Source organism: Monodon monoceros, unplaced genomic scaffold (assembly GCF_005190385.1).
Source record: "Monodon monoceros isolate NGI ecotype Baffin Bay Population unplaced genomic scaffold, NGI_Narwhal_1 Super_Scaffold_7, whole genome shotgun sequence".
In the NCBI taxonomy this organism is placed as follows: Eukaryota; Metazoa; Chordata; class Mammalia; order Artiodactyla; family Monodontidae; genus Monodon; species Monodon monoceros.
The window spans coordinates 95,187,504-95,204,365 of record NW_021703784.1 but is presented as its reverse complement, the minus strand read 5'-3'; the positions used below and the strand labels follow the sequence as shown (position 1 = coordinate 95,204,365).

At 42.1% G+C, this 16,862-nt stretch overlaps 1 protein-coding gene across 1 annotated transcript; it reads right to left on the bottom strand.

The window, feature by feature from the left end:
* Positions 1–12,572: 12,572 nt before the first annotated feature.
* Positions 12,573–13,499, bottom strand: LOC114887374 (olfactory receptor 4B1-like). Its single transcript, XM_029209035.1, is given in 1 exon segment — positions 12,573–13,499. A coding segment is annotated over 1 exon segment (927 nt).
* Positions 13,500–16,862: the final 3,363 nt, after the last annotated feature.

Genomic DNA, 16,862 nt, shown 5'->3' with positions numbered 1-16,862 from the left:
CTGCAAGTACTTTAACCTATGACAAATTCATTATATTGAGTGAAGAACTCAAAAAGATGGCCTAATTAAAGATAGATGTACCTTTATCTTATTTCATAATTTAAAAATTCAGTATGGGGCTTCCCTGGTGGCGCAGTGGTTGAGAGTCCGCCTGCCGATGCAGGGGACACGGGTTCGTGCCCCGGTCCGGGAAGATCCCACATGCCACGGAGCGGCTGGGCCCGTGAGCCATGGCCCCTGGGCCTGCGTGTCCGGAGCAAAAATTCAGTATGAATTGGTAGGAGGGAGATGAATAGGTGAAGTACAGAGGATTTTTAGGGCAGTGAAAACACTCTGTATGGTACTGTAATGATAGATGCATGCCATTATACATTTCTCCAAATTCATGGAATGTACAACATCAGGAGAGAACCCGAAGGTAGACTATGCACTTTGGGTTATTATGTGCCAATATAAGTTCATCAACTGGAAAAAATGTATAGCTCTGGTAGGGGAGGCTGATAATGCGGGAGGCTCTGCATGTGTAGGGGGCAGGGGTATGTGGGGCGTCTCTGTACCTTCCTCTCAGTTTTACTGTGAACCTAAAGTTGCTCTTAAAAATTAAAGTCTTTAATAGAAATGAATCCAATTTATTTACTTGCTGGTGTATAGACTTCTACATGTAAATGCCAAGTGTTTCTCTCGGGTGTAATGCCTTGGGTAAAGTGGTACATTGAGGCAATGATGATGATGTATATTTTAGATCGGCCTTACGTAGAGATGGCTTGGAACTCCAGTCCCTGCCTTGCGTTCATGACGCAGGGAAGGAAAAAGTGCATTCCCTGAGGTATATGGCAAACTTCAGTCACTGTCTCCTTCCAGTGCGGTCTCTTGGTCTCCAAGGCTGACGCAATGCTTTAATTATTCAGAACGTTTGGTGCCAAAACTACTTCCACACTAACAGGCACTTTTGTTTATCAAATCCCCAGCGATAACTTATTTTTGCAACCAATGGTTTCTTGGCAAGAAGCTTTGGAGCAGAATAATACTATTAAGGTACTGAAAATGGCTCTTACTAGCAGGCCCCAATTCCCCCAACATAATAAAAGATTCTCTGAAGACATTACAACAGCCACTTTGAATGGTGCCTCTGTCTCCAATGCCCTGCCCAGTAAAGAACAGAGACGAAGGCCCCTTTCCTTTCTCCCCATCCGTGAATTCATGCCAACTCTCTGCTTTTACCTGGAACATCTTCCTAACATCACTCTTCTCCCCCTTCCTGTCACTCAGAGCATGGGCACAGTGCCATATTCACATTCAAGGCTGTGTGTCCCTTTGAAGTTTCAATTGTTTATATACATGACACCTATGCATACCTTTTTTTTTTTTTTTTAACATCTTTATTGGGGTATAATTGCTTTACAATGGTGTGTTAGTTTCTGCTATGCATACCTTTTTAATGTGTAGCCAGTTGTTTCTCAAATTTCAGTATCTTGCAGAAGATTTTTAAACAGGTAAGCTCTGAAGTTCAGCTTCAGACTTGGCCTTCAGCCAAAATCATTTATCAGCTTAGACTACAGCATTTGAAAGGCTGAAGAGCTAAATGTCTACATCAGTGTCACTTGTGACCTCTCTGCCCTTCAGGGATACGACTGCATAGGTTACCGCTGTATACAATCTCCATGATTGTGCTATCACAAATCAGTCACAGGATTCAGATTTACTGTTAATATATACATATTTACTCTCAAATATTGGTGAACATTCAAGGTGTGACTTGGAGAGAATATCTCCTTATTTGTTTCATCTTTTTTTCACTTTGGTTTTCTTTTGGATATGAAACATTAAGCAAATTGACATTCTTTTTTTTTGACATTTAATTTTTATTGGAGTATAGTTGCTTTACAATGTTGTGTTAGTTTCTACTGTACAGCAAAGTGAATCAACCATACGTATACATATATCCCCTCTTTTTTGGAGTTCCTTCCCATTTAGGTCACCATAGAGCACTGAATAGAGTTCCCTGTGCTGTACAGTAGGTTCTCATTCGTTATCTAGTCTATACATAGTATCAATAGTGTATATATGTCAATCCCAATCTTCCCACATTCCTATAGTATCATTGATTATACTACTAACCTCTTTCCCAAAACGTGAACACAGACATCACAGCCACAGCTGCAACTGTTAGTAAATCACCTCAGGAACAAGCACAAATAAGATCACAAAGCAAAATGAAATTGTATAACTTTTTTCTTCCTTCATTTTTTTTAACCTAACACCTCATTGATAAAGAATGGAATCCTAGGGACTTCCCTGGTGGTGCAGTGGATAAGACTCTGCACTCCCAATGCAGGGGGCCCGGGTTCGATCCCTGTTCAGGGAACTAGATCCCACATGCATGCCACAACTAAGGAGCCCCCATGCTGCAACTAAGGAGCTGGTGAGCTGCCAACTACGGAGCCTGCCTGCCGCAACTAAGACCCGGCGCAACCAAATAAATAGTAAAAAAATTTTAAAAATAAAGAGCATTAGTTTTAAAAAAAAAGAATGGAATCCTATTTTTTTCTTGCTGCAAATTAATTAATAAAATCACCTGATAGGACTTTCACAGTTCTGTAATATTTAATTGGGTATATGTGCATGTACACACACACACAATCCCTTAAAATACAGTATATGAAATTTACTTTTATAAACTTTTTTAAAACTTTTATATAAACTTTTAAAAGTTTACTTTTTTGGTTTGGAGATTTTTATGGAATATTGACCACTGAAAGGTGTCTCAGTGAATTCCTTTAGTGAGATGTTGAAAAAAGTTACCAGAATATGGCAGGAAGGGGGAAGAGGAGAAAGAAAAGTTAAGATGCAGGATGGTTCAGGTTAAAAATTCACAGTCTTTAGAGGGAAGGAAAATAAGCTCTTCAAGGAACTAACTGAGGATACTGGATGCTCTAGGTACCACTTCTGGTACCCACAAATATTTCCAGAATGATCTCTCTGCACTGTTTCCCAGCAGGGCATTCTATAGCAGAAATTGACCTCGGTTTCCCAGCTATTGGAATATGACTGAAGAACTAACAATTGCCAAGATTTCTATTCTTGGTGTGCGGTGTCAGAGAAGGATGTTAGCACATGTGAGTACGTAGCTGTAATATCAGTGGTATGTGGTAAAACTAACTCATCGGTGGTGTGTGGTGAAGCTAACTCATCATGGGTGATTGTTTGAACCAGCTCCATGCGGAACATTTTGTGGGGACTTAGGCTTCTGGGAACATGGGATCAGAGCCCCCTCCCCCAATTAGGCCGTAGGAATCCCTAATGAAATGTGCTTGGAATGGAAGCAACTGCTATTCACAACATATTTTGGCACTGCTGCTCCCAGCCCGGTTGCCAAAGCCTGGCTGGATGTGAACTTTATCAATGATTTCAGCTATCTTATTTTTTATAACATTTTTTCTTAATACTCTTTGTATTATTTATCATCTGACTTCAGCTATCTTATTTTTTATAACATTTTTTCAGCTATCAATGACTTCAGCTATCTTATTTTTTATAATATTTTTTCTTAATACTCTTTGTATTATTTATCATCTTAACTTGTTAAAACTATGATTCACTACGTATGTTATTGTACATTTGGGGAATTTTCCTCCTGATGATATTTTGAGCTGGCACAGAAGACATTCTGGTTTTTTGACTGTTCATTGGTTTGTTTTTTGAATTTACCACTATCCAGTGTGAAGAATTTCCAGAGTGCTTTTTCTTAAAGGATCCCTGACCTAAATGAATTAAATATTTTTAAATGAATTAAAGTTCTTAAAAGTTACTTTTGTTGCTGTTATAAGTACTAAAAATCAAACTCTCACATGAAGATTAGAATTCTGACATACTCTAACCATGAATATTCTTCCTGATTTCAAAGTGACTTAGATTTTTGAAAACTTTTCTTGGCTCAGAAAGGCTATAACATTCTTCCCAATATTGTATGTAGCCAACATACTCTCTTAATATTCACATTAGCTATCAATCTATTTTCCTATTTATGTAATTACTTAAGATCCCGTAATTGTCTTTGAGCTATTTAAAACTCACAGTTTCATGACTGTCACTCATCTTGGAAAATTTTACACTTGCAAAGATAAATACATATGTAAACCTCAACTTGCATATAGAATGTCAACACATAGACTGCCAACAACACGGAGGCTCAGATTCCCAGAACTTCCCCAATTGCTACCTTTCTCTGCCTCCTGAATGTAACAAACTTATCAGAAAACCAGCCCAGAGCAGCGGCTATCACAAATGCCCCCTTCTCCAATCACCCCACCCCATAACCCTAGAGTCCTAGATTATTCATGTCTTTCCCCAAATACTCATATGACTAGAAGAGGTTCCCAGGATATAAAGCACAGGTCTTTCTCTTCACTGTAATTTTAAGAAAATTACCACTTTTACCATCCTTCTTTCCTTCTCACTTGTTCTCAGTCCTTAAATTTTCCACTTTCCGAATCTTGACATGCAACCCTCTCACTTCCAACTGCCCTTGCATCATCATTAGAAAAGCCTTCTCTACTGCATAGTCAAAAAACAATTTTGCCATAATTTCCTCTAGTATATTGACAGATATTTTCTGGTTACATTTTTATCTATTTTTTTCTCCATGGTAAAAGGAATATGTTTCCTGATAGCTACACATTGTCTCAGCAACTTTTTTGAATAATTTATATTTGTCCAGTAATTTGAGATACCACCTTAACCTTATTCCCAAATCTCTTATCCTTTATGTTCTATTTCGGAGATTTGTGTTCAGTTTAAATGATATGCTTATTCTATAGCTAATACCACATTTTTATAATTATTGGAGCTATTTGCTATATTTTAATGTCTGCTAGGCCTTTCCCTCAATTTTTGTCCAAAGTTACCTGCCCATGTTTTGGATATTTATATTTCAATATGAACAAATTTGTCTGGTTAAAAAGTGTATTATTAACGATTTTACTGGAGAACTCCTTAATGTGTAGGTAACCTTGTGGAGAGTTGAGATCTTTAAGATGTTGAGTGTCTTTAGGATATCAGGCAGGATTAGTGATATTAGAGGCAATAGTCCTAGGAACTCACACAGCACCTGTAATAGTTTGGGTTTCCAACCCATCAGAATAGAAAACTGCATAATTCACCAGGCACCAGGTACAGTATTCAGAAATGCATTGTCTCAGTAGTGAGGGAAAATTAACCATAATCTAATCATAAACTAAATGCTGCTCTACTCCCACTAACAAAGCTCAAGAATAATTATAAGAATGTAGAGGAGTTGAGGAAGATGGCGGAAGAGTGAGACGCGGAGATCACCTTCCTCCCCACAGATACATCAGAAATACATCTACAGGTGGAACTGCTCCTACAGAACACCTACTGAACGCTGGCAGAAGACCTCAGACCTCCCAAAAGGCAAGAAACTCCCCACGTACCTGGGCAGGGCAAAAGAAAACAGAATAAACAGAGACAAAAGGATAGGGACGGGACCTGCACCAGTGGGAGGGAGCTGTGAAGGAGGAAAAGTGTCCACACACTAAGAAGACCCTTTGCGGGCGGAGACAGCGGGTGGCGGAGGGGGAAGCTTCGAAGCCGCGGAAGAGAGCGCAGCCACAGGGTGCGGAGGGCAAAGCGGAGAGATTCCCGCACAGAGGATCGGTGCTGACCGGCACTCACCAGGCCGAGAGGCTTGTCTGCTCACCCGCCGGGGCGGGCGGGGCTGGGGGCTGAGGCTCCGGCTTCGGTCGGAGCGCAGGGAGAGGACTGGGGTTGGCGGCGTGAACACAGCCTGAAGGGGTTAGTGCAACACGGCTAGCCGGTGGGGGAGTCCGGGAAAAGGTCTGGACCTGCCGAAGAGGCAAGAGACTTTTTCTTCCCTCTTTGTTTCCTGGTGCGCGAGGAGAGGGGATTCAGAGGACCGCTTAAATGAGCTCCAGAGACGGGCGCAAGACGCGGCTAAGCGCGGACCCCAGAGACGGGCATGGGACGCTAAGGCTGCTGCTGCCGCCACCAAGAAGCCTGTGTGCAAGCACAGGTCACTCTCCACACCCCCCTCCCGGGAGCCTGTGCAGCCCGCCACTGCCAAGTTCCCGGGATCCAGGGACAACTTCCCCGGGAGAACGCACGGCGCGCCTCAGGCTGGTGCAACGTCCCGCCGGCCTCTGCCGCCGCAGGCTCACCGCGCATTCCGTGCCCCTCCCTCCCCCTGGCCTGAGTGAGCCAGAGCCCCCAAATCAGCGGCTCCTTTAACCCCGTCCTGTCTGAGCGAAGCACAGATGCCCTCAGGCGACCTACACGCAGAGGCGGGTCCAAATCCAAAGGTGAACCCCGAGAGCTGTGCGAACAAAGAAGAGAAAGGGAAATTTCTCCCAGCAGCTTCGGGAGCAGCGGATTAAATCTCCGCAATCAACTTGATGTACCCTGCATCTGTGGAATACCTGAATAGACAACGAATCCTCCCAAATTGAGGAGGTGGACTTTGGGAGCAAGATATATTATTTTTTCCCCTTTTCCTCTTTTTGTGAGTGTGTATGTGTATGCTTCTGGGTGACATTTTGTCTGTATAGCTTTGCTTTCACCATTTGTCCTAGGGTTCTGTCCGTCCGTGGTTTTTTTTTTTTACTTTTTAAAAAAAATTTTTTTCTTAATAATTATTTTTTATTTTAATAACCTTATTTTATTTTATCTTACTTTATTTTATTTTATCCTCTTTCTTTCTATTTTTTCTCCCTTTTACTCTGAGCCGTGTGAATGAAAGGCTCTTGGTGCTGCAGCCATGAGTCAGGGCTGTGCCTCTGAGGTGGGAGAGCCAACTTCAGGACACTGGTCCACAAGAGACCTCCCAGCTCCATGTAATATCAAACGGCGAAAATCTCCCAGAGATCTCCATCTCAACGCCAAGACCCAGCTCCACTCAACGACCAGCAAGCTACAGTGCAGGACACCCTATGCCAAACAACTAGCAAGACAGGAACACAACCCCACCCATTAGCACAAAGGCTGCCTAAAATCATAATAAGGCCACAGACACCCCAAAACACACCACCAGACGTCGACCTGCCCACCAGAAAGACAAGATCCAGCCTCATCCACCAGAACACAGGCACTAGTCCCCTCCACCAGGAAGCCTACACAACCCACTGAACCAACCTTAGCCACTGGGGACAGACACCCAAAACAACGGGAATTATGAACCTGCAGCCTGCAAAAAGGAGACCCCAAACACAGTAAGATAGGCAAAATGAGAAGACAGAAAAACACACAGCAGATGAAGGAGCAAGATAAAAACCCACCAGACCTAACAAATGAAGAGGAAATAGGCAGTCTACCTGAAAAAGAATTCAGAATAATGATAGTAAAGATGATCCAAAATCTTGGAAATAGAATAAACAAAATGCAAGAAACATTTAACAAGGACCTAGAAGAACTAAAGAGGAAACAAGCAACGATGAACAACACAATAAATGAAATTAAAAATACTCTAGAAGGGATCAATAGCAGAATAACTGAGGCAGAAGAACGGATAAGTGACCTGGAAGATAAAATAGTGGAAATAACTACTGCAGAGCAGAATAAAGGAAAAGAATGAAAAGAACTGAGGACAGTCTCAGAGACCTCTGGGACAACATTAAACGCACCAACATTTGAATTATAGGGGTCCCAGAAGAAGAAGAGAAAAAGGTTTGTTTTTTTTTTAGTACAAAAATAACCCTAACCTCAAGATAGTCAGAAGAGCTGGTTAGTGAGAGATGAGATGTAATAGTCGTCAACCACAGACCTATCAGGGTACTTGGCACAGGAGCAATCTTGCTCTGATCCAGAACAATAGCTACAAGTTTGCAACAGTAAACACTGAAGTGCTATAGACCTGCGTATCCAATATGGTAGCCGCCAGCCACATGTAGCTATTTACAATTAAGTTAGTTAAAATCAAATAAAATTAAAAATTCAATTCTTCCATTGTGCTAAGCATATTCCAAATGCTAATTAGCCACATGGCTAGGCACTACCATGTATTAGCATAGATTTAGAACATTTCCATCATCACTGATAGTTCTCATGGCAACACTGATCTAGACCACAGCTGCTTCACAAAACAGAATGTTTTCCGAGAATATATGTGTAACCAAGTGCCTGAGAATAAGTCCCAATCCTTATATCCATTCTCTTCTTCCTCTTTGAGAACAGAACAGAACCCTGATTTTAGTTAAAAACAATTCTACACAGAATAAAAGGTTATAGGGACTTCCCTGGTGGTACAGTGGTTAAGAATCCGCCTGCCAATGCAGGGGACACAGGTTGAAGCCCTGGTCCGGGCAGATCCCACATGCCGCGGAGCACCTAAGCCCGTGCGCCACAACTACTGAGCCTGTGCTCTAGAGCCCGCGTGCCACAACTACTGAAGCCCGCGTGCCTAGAGTCCGTGCTCCGCAACAAGAGAAGCCACCTCAATGAGAAGCCCGTGCACCACAACGAAGAGTAGCCCCACTCACCTCAACTAGAGAAAGCCAGCGCATGGCAACGAAGACCCAACACAGACAAAATAAAATAAATTAAAAACAAATAATAAAAATAAAAATAAGATTATAGTTTCCAGACTCCCTTGCAATTAAGGATTGCCATGTGATTAATTTCAATAAACTAAGATGAAAGCAAAATTGCTGTGTGGCACTTTTGGAAAATCTCCTAAAAAAGAAAATGATCAGTTTATTCTACCCCGCCCACTGCCCCCACCTCCATCATCCTTTTACTGCCTCTTGGAATACAGAGGAAATGCTAGAGTGGTATTGTCCAATATGACATGCACTAGTCATATGTAGTATTTAAATTTAAACTTATTTAAATAAAATTTAAAATTCAGTTCCTTGGTCTCACTAGGTACATTTCCACTGCTCATTAGCTGTTAGATTATATTATCTAACTATCATATTAGATAGCACAGACAGAGGACATCTCCAGCATAGCATGAGTCCTACTGGGCAGCACAGGTCTGGAGTATTAGCAGTCCCTTGAGGTCATACATAGGTTGAAGCTACATGCTGAAGATGTCAGAGTCTCAATTTCTGATAATACTGTTGGACTTCCACTATCATGCTGGATTTTCTCCCTCTGTACTCCTATAGTTCTATCTCTTAAGTTGCCCTTATTTTCTGTTGTACGTAGTCAAACCTATACCAAAAAGAATACAAATAATAAATGGGGGGGCAATTGTATATGCAAGGTAGTTTGCATCATGCTACCAAATTTCTTTTAGTGAGATTATTTTATATTTATTTTCTAAAAAATACATTTTTTAATGCTGTGACTGAATCAACAATTGAGAACTAACTACATGACCTTCGACAATAAGTGATATAATTAGACTGTTGCATCTGTGAATTTAGTAGGCATTCGTAAGCTTTACAACACTCTCTGTCTCTTAAGACAATGGAAAAAATGCTTTCCTTTGCTTCCTGTGTTTTTCCAGTGAGACCAGAACAAAGCGAGTCATTAGTTCTCAATAGACTCACCAAGTCTCAACTCTCAGTAGGTGAGGTAATCCCTGAGAATTATGACAGTTCATTTGGAGTAGATATTATCTGCCCATGCAGTATTCAATGACTCAGAGTTCATTGATGATGTTTTTTCTGTAGCTCTCAGTGAGGAAACTAAAGATGCACGTGAGTAAGAGGTTCCTGTCACAGCCTGCATCTTACAGTCCTAGCAACACATCAAGACAAAGGGAGGGTAAATCCACTAAGTTTAGTTCTGGATCAAACGCTTTCAAATATACATTAACGAAATATAGGAGCATTCAGCATAAAAGATAAATGGGGAGGCCATGTGACAGTCAACATCCACTTAACAAATATTTATTGAGCACATATGATGTGCCAGGTACTGTGCTAATTTTATATATACAATAGATAACTAATAAGGACCTGCTGTATAGCACAGGGAACTCTACTCAGTGCCTTGTAATGACCTATATGGGAAAAGAATCTTAAAAAAAGAGTGAACATATGTATATGTATAACTGATACACTTTGCTGTTCAGCAGAAGGTAACACAACAATGTAAATTAACTATACTCCAATAAATTTTTTTTTTTGGGGGTCGCGTCAGTTATTGGTTGAGGCAGGCAAGAGCTTCGTTGAGGCATGCGGCCTCTTCGTTGTGGAGCAAGGGCTTCTCTCTAGTTGTGGCGTGCGGGTTTCCTCTCTCTAGTTGTGGCGCGTGGGCTCCAGGGCGCACGGGCTCTGTAGTTGTGGCATGCAGGCTTAGTTGTCCCACGCCATGTGGGATCTTAGTTCCTGGACCAGGGATCGAAACCATGTCCCTGGATTGGAAGGCAGATTCTTTACCGCTGGACCACCAAGGAAGTCCCCAAAATTTTTTTTAAAAATTAAAAAAAAAAGCAATTAAGCAACAGAGAATGTTTATCCCAAAGAAGCTTCAAAACAAAAGGGTTGAACGGTCTTCAAATGCTTGAAAGCTTTTTGGGGTGCAATCAAGGCTTATTCCAAGTAGCTCCCCAAGAAAGAAGGAAGACCCATATAAGAAGAGGCAGAATAATGATGACGGTGGCTAATATTTATTGGTCCATGGTACAGCTCTATATCATGTTCTTTTCTAAAAGCTTTATGTGTACATTATCTTATATAATATTCAGAATAATCTTATGAAGTTCATACCATTGATAACCTTATTGTATTTGTGCAAAAACAGGTGTTCAGAGAAGTTGGGTAGCTTGGGTCTTGGACTGTGGCTAAGAGGAAATTGAAACAGCCTGATGAATTTCAGAGCCTGAGCTCTTCAGAGTTTAACAGGAAGAGAAGTGCTCCTCACCATGAAAGTGTTCAGAAGGAATTAGCAAGAATTGATGTAGAGAGGATTTTACGTGGGTCTAAAAGTTTCTATATTCAACAAGCACGTATAAACTACCAATTACATGCGCAATATTTAGAGCCACAAAGAAGAAGAAGAGGTAGTGGGTAGCCCTGCCCTTGAGAGCTCACAGTTTAAAAGAGAGAAAAGTATATAAAATAATATAATCAAAGTCATAAGGGCAATGATAAATGCATGTAAAAATAAACATGGACAGGAGACACAAATTTAGCCCAGGGTGGAGGGAGGTCAGAGAAGGCCTCATAAGGGAGATGACTTTAACCTAGGTCTTAAAGGATGCATAGGAGTTTGCCATATGGAAAAGGGTAGTAAAGTCATTCCAGACAAAAGAAGTGGCATTTTCTCAGAGATTATTAATGGTCATCCATGGCCATGATTAGTGGGGACAACAAGGGAAGTGGGGAAGATTTCCTGGTGCCTTTAAAACCACTATTCACCTACATGTTCAATCAGCACCTGAGGAGAAAGGGAAAAGCCCTTACGGTCTGTAGCATACTAGGATGCTCCACGGCTCTGCAAGGAAACTGCCTGCATTATTTCCGCTGATCCTCAAGGAGAGCTGGAAGGATGCAGGGCAAATGCAAAGCCAGTCTGTGTAATCCTAAAGCCAACAGGGGCAAATTTTATGATATTGTCTAAATTGTCCACAATGATAAGAGTCAGTTGGGTGAAAGGACTTTCTGAGAGATGAAACAATAATGTCGACACAGTCTGTCTCATCCTACTTCACCAAGAAACACTAATAGGCATGACAAGAAATGGACCTGGCCTGATCAGTTAGAATAAAGTACAGAGTATGGCATGGAAACATACTTGGACATTACTTACCACCCATTCATTCTTCAAGTTATGCCTAACAAGAATTTCCTACATTCTATATTTATTTCCTATAGATAAAGCTTTGTTAAAATGTTTGACTTGACCTTTCCCTATTGATAGCTAGAATCTATGACCTTTTGTTTTTTTTAATATTGATGGTAGACATTGTGAGAGAAGATTTAAGGACTATCTTTTGTGCCAACATGTCACAAGAACTGAAATTGCTCCAGGGACTTTTCTGGTACTTGTGATCAGATGGTCTATGGTACAAGAAGCCCAAACAACCAGAAGAAGAAAAATCCCTGGATGCAATTTTCAAAGACACACTTACCCATGTCGAAAGAGTAGATCAGATTGTTACCCTCCTCCCCAAATATCCCATGATAATTCCTCGATTTTGTTTCCTTTTTTAATGATATGTTGGTTGCTATTGCTAGGGAGGTTGAACGAAGAGGGGAGCATGAAGAAGGAAGGAGGAAAAAAAAGTAAGGAAAGAAAGAAGGGAGGCAGGGAGGGATGAAGAAAAGAAGGAAGGAAGGAGATCATAAGAATAAGGATTTAACCTCTAAAACACTTGTCAAAATGTTCTCCTTTGCATTTTCACTTAGCTTAAATCTTAATATTTCCTAATCTCATGATATTGTTGGATATCATGAAACCAATCTGATCTCTGTCCTTTGATCATTACACTGGATTAGTGGGGAGTCTTTGGTTACTAAGGAGAATCACATTAGCAGTAACATTAAGTCTTTACATTTGTTTCTGCCATTCTTGAATGTCCCACTAAAATTAAAATCCATTTCAAGAACAGAGAATAATCAGACACACTTTTTTAAATCACTTTCCCATTTTCACTCCACCCCTGAGTTCTCCTTTTTGCCCCTCAACCTCCTCATAGCGATTTTCACCTCTGCATTTCTGACTGTGTAGATGATGGGGTTCAGCATGGGGGTGACCACTGTGTAGAACACAGCCACCAGTTTTTCCTCAGTGAAGGTGGAGGAGGGTCGCATGTAGAAGAAGATGGCAGGTCAAAAGAACATGACCACCATGATGTGAGAAGCACAGGTGGAGAGGGCTTTGCGTCTTCCCTCTGCTGAATGGTTCCTCAAGTTGACCAGAATGGCAATGTAGGAGGTCACCAAGATGAGGAAGGAGCACAGAGCAATTAAGCCACTATTGACCAACACAATAACCCCCTCCACAGAGGTGTCAGTGCAGGCAATCTTGAATAATGGCTGGAGATCACAGAAGTAGTGGTCAGTCACATTGGGACCACAGAAGGGCAATTGGATGGTGATGAGAATCTGAATTACGGAATGAAAGAAGCCCCCAAGCCAGGAACCAGCCACTAATACATGACACAGTTGGCGATTCATAATGTTAATATAATGAAGGGGTTTGCAGATGACCACAGAGTGGTCATAAGCCATCACCACAAGCAAGAGGATCTCAGTGACCCCAAAGAAGTGAAAGAAGAATATCTGAGCCAGACAACCCTCCAGTGAGATGGTTTTAATCTTGGTAAGTAAGTCCATGAGGAATTTAGGGACAATAGTAGAGGAATAGCTGATTTCCACCAGGGACAGGTAGCTAAGGAAGAAGTACATGGGGGAATGCAGACTCTTACTGGCTTTGACCGTCAGAACAATGAGACCGTTGCCTACCACCGTGGCCAAGTACACGGGAAGAAACACCACAAAGCACACTCTCTGCACCTCTGGATCCTCGAAAAGACCAGTGAAAATGAACTCGGTTACATTATTTTTACTCACCATGGATTCCACTCAAAGAAGATGGATCTAAGAGAAGAGACCTGTGACAAAACAAACACAATCATAACACCAGTCCTTCATGTTTACTTAGCACTTGCCTGTTGATAGAACTCTTTCACACATAATATCTGACTGGTTTGTTTATTTATTTATTTGTTTGCTAATATAGTAAATGTTTATTCATTCAGTGCTCAGTATCCCACTCTATGATTCAATCTACCTCACAAAAATTCTATGATCCCCATATTACAAGTGAGAAAACTGAAGCTCAGAGAGGTTGTGAATTAGCGAAGCCATCCAGTAAGAAATGGATTCAGAACAAGAACTAGATCATTTTATTCCAGCTAGTATGTTGTTTCAAGGAAACCACACTGAAAAAATAATTACCATCTTTAGCATTAATAACCATCTATAGATATTAATGACTAACCATTATCCCATTCTCACTATGCCTTTATGTTAGAAATTCTCAAGTGAACTTGTGCTCCTGAATCTCGTTTTCTCCTTTTATTCCCCAGAAATGCCAGTCCCATTGATATTTCTCCCTTTCCAAGGAATGTCATCGATATTATCCTGTCTGAACTAGACAATCTTCTGAATTATTTCAGGCCTTATGGTTCCACTCAATCCCACAGCTTCATGAATTTTTACACACATTTTTTGAAATTTCTGACATCTGAGACCAAAGTGAAAATCTGGAAGCTGTTGAGAATACAGCTCACTATCAAACGTAGTTCAAATATAATATATGGGGATACACAAGCTTGCTTGTTTCTGTCTTCCAGTTTTCCTGCCATTGGCAAACATTTTTGTCAGAAGGATTTAAGGGTTTATTTTAATTCAATGCTTTGACCAAATGTTTTATTAACCTACCATGTGCCTAGGCAATTCAGGACATATGAAAGAAGAAAGATGGTTCTCACTCTCAAGAAGCTTGCAATTTCAAACAATTAAATGACACATTTATAAAACGAGGCAGAGAAAACTCTCAAGATTTTCTCTGCTTTTAAAACTACTATGAAAGATCTCTTATTCCTCTTATTATTCCTTCTTCCTCTTGTGCATCCATGCTGAAATAGATTAATTACTTCCTTCCCCCCAGTTTTTCCTCTTAATGAGAATTTGAAGACATACACAAGGTGAAAATATGCTGAGAGAATCCTCAGTAAGTTATCTGGCTAAAACTGGAGAAGAAACGGGGCATTGAAAGGCATTTAAAAAAAGGGGCAACCTCCTCCCAGGACGGGCTCAGCAGCTGCCATCTTGCGAGCTCAGCTTGCTTTCTCCATTTGAGAAAATCTTGGAGCTCGATTCCTGTCAGCTCCATCTCCAAAAGTATCTGGCTGTCCACAACTCTGCTGCTGAAATTTTTTCTTGCTAGTATTTTTCAACTTTTATGTTCGGGAGGACCTTCAAGGTGGCGGAGGAGTAAGACATGGAGATCACCTTCATCCCCAGAGATACATCAGAAATACATCTATATGTGGAACAACTCCTACAGAACACCTACTGAGCGCTGGCAGAAGATCTCAGACTTCCCATAAAAGCAAGAAACTTCCCACATAACTGGGTTGGGCAAAAGAAAAAAAGAAAAAACAGAGACAAAAGAATAGGGACGGGACCTGCACCAGTGGGAGGGAGCTGTGAAGGAGGAAAGGTTTCCACAGACTAGAACCCCCTTCCTGGGCGGAGACTGCAGGTGGCAGAGGGGGTAAGCTTCGGAGCCGTGGAGGAGAGCGCAGCCACAGGGGTGCGGAGGGCAAAACGGCGAGATTCCCGCACAGAGGATCAGTGCCGACCAGCACTCACCAGCCCGAGAGGCTTCTCTGCTCACGCACCCGGGCGGGCGGGGCTGGGAGCTGAAGCTTGGGCTTCGGAGGTCGGATCCCAGGGAGAGGACTGGCGGCGTGAACACAGCCTGAAGGGGGCTAGTGTGCCACAGCTAGCTGGGAGGGAGTCTGGGAAAAAGTCTGGACCTACCTAAGAGGCAAGAGAGACCATTGTTTCCAGGTGCGTGAGGAGAGGAGATTCAGAGCACCGCCTAAACAAGCTTCAGAGACAGGCATGAGCCGCAGCTATCAGGTCAGACACCAGAGACGGGCATGAAACACTAATGCTGTTGCTGCAGCCACCAAGAAGCCTGTGTACGAGCACAGGTCACTCTCCACACCTCCCCTCCCGGGAGCCTGTGCAGCCCGCCACTGCCAGGGTCCCGGGATCCAGGGACAACTTCCCCAGGAGAACGCACAGCGCACCTCAGGGTGGTGCAACGTCATGCTGGCCTCTGCTGCTGCAGGTTCGGCCCGCGTCCGTACCCCTCCCTCTCCCCGGCCTCAGTGAGCCAGAGCCCCAGAATCAGCTGCTCCTTTAACCCGTCCTGTCTGAGCGAAAAACAGACGCCCTCTGGCGACCTACACGCAGAGGTGGGGCCAAATCCAAAACTGAACCCCGGGAGCTGTGCGAACAAAGAAGAGAAAGGGAAATTTCTGCATCCAGCCACAGGAGCTGCGGATTAAATCCCCACAATTAACTTGATGTACGCTACATCTCTGGAATACCTGAATAGACAACAAATCATCCCAAAATTGAAGCGGTGGACTTTGGGAGCAACTGTTAACTTGGGGCTTCCTGTATGTGACTGACCAGTTTCCAATTTTTATATTTATCTTAGTTTAGTTTTTAGTGCTTGTTATCATTGGTGGATTTGTTTGTTGATTTGGTTGCTCTCTTCTTTTTTCATATAATTACTTTTTAAAGTTTTTTATTTTAATAATATTTTTTAATTTTAATAACTTTATTTTTTTATTCTATTTTTTTCCTTTCTTTCCTTCTTTTTTTTTCCCTTTTCTTCTAAGCCATGTGGCTGACAGGGTCTTGGTGTTCTGGCCAGGTGTCACGCCCAAGCCTCTGAGGTGAGAGAGCCAAGTTCAGGACATTAGACCACCAGAGACCTCCCGGCCCCATGTAATATAAATTGGCGAGAGTTCTCCCAGATATCTTTGTCTCAACGCTAAGACCCAGCTCCACTCAACAACCAGCAAGCTCCAATGCTGGACACTCCATGGCAAACAACTAGGAAGACAGGAACACAACCCCACCCATTAGTGGACAGGTTGCCTAAAATCATACTAAGTTCACAGACACCCCAAAACACAATGCGGTCCTGCCCACCAGAAAGACAAGATCCAGCTTTATCCAACAGAACACAAGAACCTGTTGCCTCCACCAGGAAGCCTACACAACCCATAAACCAACCACACCCACTGGGGGTAGACCCCAAAAACAACAGGAACTATGAACCTGCAGTCTGTGAAAAGGAGTCCCCAAACACAGTAAGAAAAGCAAAATAAGAAGACAGGGAAATGC